The following is a 4,527-nucleotide window of genomic DNA, read 5'->3' on the forward strand; positions in this document are numbered from 1 at the left end:
CATCTCTCCTCCTCGAGAGGGCCGGCGATCGTCCACTGGTGCCCCTCCTCCCTCCCTCCCTCCCTCCCTCCCTTCCTCCCTCTCTTCCCCCCTCGATCGCTTCGCTGAAGTGGTGGCGGCGCGAAAGGCGGCCAGGGAGAGGCAGAGACAGACCTTCAATGCTCAGCGGGTAGGGAGGGCGGGAAAGAGGAAGGGGGGGAGACATCATATATTGACGAGAGATACGAAGCGGAAACAGACTCTCTGCCCTTCCCTCCCGTTCTCGTCTCTGTTCCTCGTTGCTCTTTGTCCCTTTTGCCGTGATCTCCCACTGCTCCCGGAATCTCCCTCACGCAATCCTCTCCTTTCCTTCTTCCTCCTTCCCGCCTTCCCTCCTTCCCTCCTTCCCTCCTCCCCCCCTGCCCTGCTTCCCTACTCCCCTCCTCGTCTTTCAGACCTCGCGTGTGGTGGCTCTCATCAGCAAGACGCCCTTCCAGCCCAAAGCCCAGCCGACAAATCAAACGCAAAACCGGTATGGGATGTATGCAGGGGGAGAGGGAGAAGGAGGAAAGAGTGTTGGAGGGGCGAGTGTACTCCTTGCAGTCTCCGCTATGAGTATGGGGCAAAAGGAAGGGGGAGAGGAAAGAGAGGTGGCAACAGCAGCGGATGGCATGATTTGCTGCTGGAATGTGACCTGACTCTCGGTGTACTATTCCCTCTTTACACATTCCAAAGTGCTTTAGACTCACTCTTTGCTCTTTTTATTCGGTGCTCTTCCCCTTTCCCTTCAGCTCCCCCGCCCGCCCAGAGGCGCAACGGAAAAGGCTCATGACGAATAAACGGGCCTTCAAAACGGCCGTTGCAGCCAAAGACGGCGCCAAGAAGGAAAAGAAGATCATGCCTCGACGCGAGAAGGAGAATCTCCAGGTCGGGATACGCCTCTAGGAAGGGATGATGTCTCTCTCTCCCGGCACATGCCATACCTATACCTCCCTCCCTACGTTGTTTACCATTTTCAGCATTTCTGCGCCTGTGTGTGTGTCATGAAGCACGCAGACTTTCTTGTTTATTCTTGCTTTCCTTCGCACCTGCCCGTCTCTTCGAGTTTTCTTTCTCCCTTGTTATATGCGTACATATATATATACATACATATATGTCAAGAATCATGTCCTCCCCCACTGCTTACCTCCGTTCCCTCCGCTCAATCTCCCACCTTATGCCCTTTTATCCCAGGCAAAAAGGCAAGAGGCCCGCCTGGCGACGGCCATCCTCTCTCTCCAGCAGCAGGGATCCCGTGCTCGGAAAGTCCGTTCCCCTGTAAAACAAGGTGAGAACCGGAGAGACCGAGGGCCGAGGGAGGGGGGGAGGGAAGAAAACAGCAGGAGGAAATTCGAAAGTAAACAAAGGAGCTCGATGTATCACCTAATCGCCCTATGTCGGGTGGTTTGCCGCTCAAATAAGATGGTTCATGTCGGGATAAAGAAAGCCAAAAGCTGAGTGAGCATCGTCCTCCTTCCTCCCCTTGTGAAACACCCTCCCCCCTACTAGGCGTGAGACGGGCGGGCGAGAACCGCCGTTCCAAGTTCGTAAAGAGCGTCTCTCTGAAACGGCAAGCCCTGTACGGGAAGAATCGTGTGCAAGAAGCGAGAGAGAGTGGAGAAAGGAAGGTGGAAGGGACCGACGAATGAGGGGTATGCGGGAGACGGAGGGGGCGCCTCCAAGAAATGGAAGCCCATTGGAATAAAAGCATTGCTTGAATGGAGAGAGTTGGAAGAAGAGGGGAAGGGGAGGAGGATGTGGACCGAGGCTGGCGTGGGAGCAGGAGAGTGGAAGGGGATTAGAGGGTGAAACAAGGGGAGAGGAAGCATCGCCAAAGAGCAAGAGCGAACCCCCGGGGAAGAGTCGGAAATCATGAAAGCGCGTACCGCGATGCTTGGAATGAGGCAATCGTCAATCGAAATGGTCTGTCTGCCACGTTTGGGGGGTTGAAAAAAAGACGGATATGCACGCCTCTTGTTTTCTGTTCCTGAGGGATATGATGCGGTGCACCTATCTTGAGATCAATGGATGCGACATCGACCCTTGGGGCTGACACTCTCTACTGTAGCTTTTGTCTATACTGTCCGAGGCATTTCTCACTTTGCGGTCGGTCATAGCCTGCGGAGTCGGTCCCACGCGTGCAACACTTTCTCTAAACCATCCACAACCCCCACGGCTGGCAATCGAGTGCAACGCTCGTCACATGTTGCTGAAAGCCCGGGGATATTCGCCACCCCAGGCACACCAACTCGAAGCCTGTCTTTCCTTGATATGTCTGGGTGTTCCTCAACCATTCTTTCTTCCTTGCTTTCCCGCGTTCTCCCATGCTTGCTCCTGACTTTTTCTGCTTCTTGAAGGAGACCGACCGCATTAGGAGATAAAGTGCCCGTCGCGCCCTCCCTCCCTTCCTCCCGGTTCACCTCGCCCGTCTCGCTTCTTTCGCCAAGCACGACGAGACAGGAAGGCCTTGTCCTCCTTCCCTCCCTTTCGCCCTTCCAACCCCTCGGTCCCAGCGTCCCACTTGCGTTTGCGAAGAGACGCCCTGGTCTTGGAGTTTGTTGTCCAGGCTGCTCCCCCTGTCTCCTCCTTCTCTTCTTCCTCCTCCTCTGGAAGCGTGTCAAGGTGGGGGGTCCGGATGGCCTTCATGGTGAGGGAGGAGAAAAACGTTTACTGCAAGACTACTTTGACAAATATTGCGCCCCTTATTACTTATTGTTCGATTCGCTCTTCATTGAAGATACGCAGGCCACTTGTTGCTGCCCTCATCTACCTCCTCCCTGGACCTTTCTTACCTTATCTTTGACCTCTTTCATGAGCAATGCCTGCCTGGAATCGAGACAGCGGGCCCCGGTTTCTCGGAAGACGAAGAAGGCGATTCTCTGTTGTAGTAACGAGGGAAAAGAGAGGACAGGGGATACATGACACGACTGTCGACGGGAGAGAACACCGATGAAGAGCCGAAAAAGGAGGTCTCCCCGACCATCTACTGCTGAAAATGGCACTCGTCGGATCTGAATAACGCATGGGACACTAGGAAACGAACATCAAAGGGCGAAAATGGCGAGTATATGCAACGCCACACAACAGAAATACGTTAGCTTCCCCGTGAAACACCATCCCTTTCCAATACTTTTGCTACAATGCGCGTAGAAAATCAATATTTATACTCCTCTTATACTTTCTGGGTCTCAGACCCTCCTAGACTTACACTTCCAGAAGGAAAAGCGTTCATTCCCCGGTGTGGTCGTAAAAGCCCGGAAGAAAGAAGAAGGATAGGGATAGGTTTGCCATAACTATAGCAGATATCATAATAAGGCAGCGGGACGTGTAAGATGTCAGCAAAGGTCAGCTTAATCTTCTCTCTCTCTTTCACCTCCTCCTTCTTCGCTTTGCTTTTCTTGTAACCAACATTCTTCTTTCCTAATAATTTTTGGTCACCAACACCCTTTGTGGCGACCTCTGCAGCCTGTACTCTGACTGTTAGTCTGCGCTGCCTTAATGGTTGGACTCGCCGTGGTAGAACTCCTGACATAGTGTAGTAAGGTGAAGTTGATGGGAAAGTGTGCACGGTAATGGTGGTCGACGTAGAGACGATAGGAACCACATCAGATGTGGAAAAGGAAGCAGGAGAATGTAAAGAGGCATCAGAAAACTTCAAAATTGATGAGGAAGGCAGAGGTGGACGATGAAGGCCGGAGGTCGGAAATTCGGAAGGGGGAAGGAAGTCGGCGGCGGAGGAGGAGGAGGAGGAGGGAAGACGACCTGTCAAATCAGTAGCAGTTCGATTATTGAAAGGTGTGGACGGTAAAGAAAGGGGAGATGAAGATGATGGAGAAGACTTGCTTCTGGAAGTAGAGGCTGGCATTTGGGTTATCAATGAAGGCTTCCTATTTTGTGCGTGACAAGGGTGATGGGAGCGTACGATAAGCACTGCGTCCATGGCATTAGGGCGCAGGTAGAGTAAGGAGGTACATAAAAAAAGCGTAATGCGACGCAAACACATCAAATTTTCTATTTTTCGCATAAAATGCTTTCGAAAAGATAAGCTTTGAATTTAGGACGACGAAATCGAAGGAAGCTGGGGTTAACCGGGGGGTACAGGAAGCAACAGCGTCTCAACAGCTGGTTGATCGCTTTTGACTGGTGAGAGATCATGGGATCCATAGAATGCGATCAAGGACGGGTTCCATGAGGATCGGACACATGAAAATCACGAATCAACCATTTTGAGGGATTGCGTGATCAATTACCGCGCCGGTTAACAAAGAAAGATCACCCACAGAAGAGGTAGGGATCATGTGATCGATTCAGTTCCAATCCAGATCTACATTTATCTATCTGATAAAGCGGACAACATTACTTCTTGCGGGTGCAATCTTTCTTATGACATGTTCCCGGGGGATGATGGTGATTGGAATTGTGCGCGTATACAAAGCAAGCAGCGCCATGTCCCCTTTGTATTTATCTCTTGTTTCTTTTCAAGATTACGTGGAACCATAGTTGGTGGGG

General features: G+C 51.9%; 1 protein-coding gene across 1 annotated transcript; it reads left to right on the plus strand.

Moving 5' to 3' along the window:
* Positions 1-1,212: 1,212 nt before the first annotated feature.
* On the plus strand, positions 1,213-1,667 carry NGA_0648900 (uncharacterized protein; the record flags this gene model as incomplete). The annotated part of the gene is made up of 2 exons (XM_005855605.1): positions 1,213-1,306; positions 1,528-1,667. Coding segments are annotated over 2 exons (234 nt in total), but the record flags the coding sequence as incomplete, so codon positions are not given.
* Positions 1,668-4,527: the final 2,860 nt, after the last annotated feature.

The sequence above is a fragment of the Nannochloropsis gaditana genome (genome assembly GCF_000240725.1).
Source record: "Nannochloropsis gaditana CCMP526 unplaced genomic scaffold scaffold155, whole genome shotgun sequence".
Lineage (NCBI taxonomy): Eukaryota > Eustigmatophyceae > Eustigmatales > Monodopsidaceae > Microchloropsis > Microchloropsis gaditana.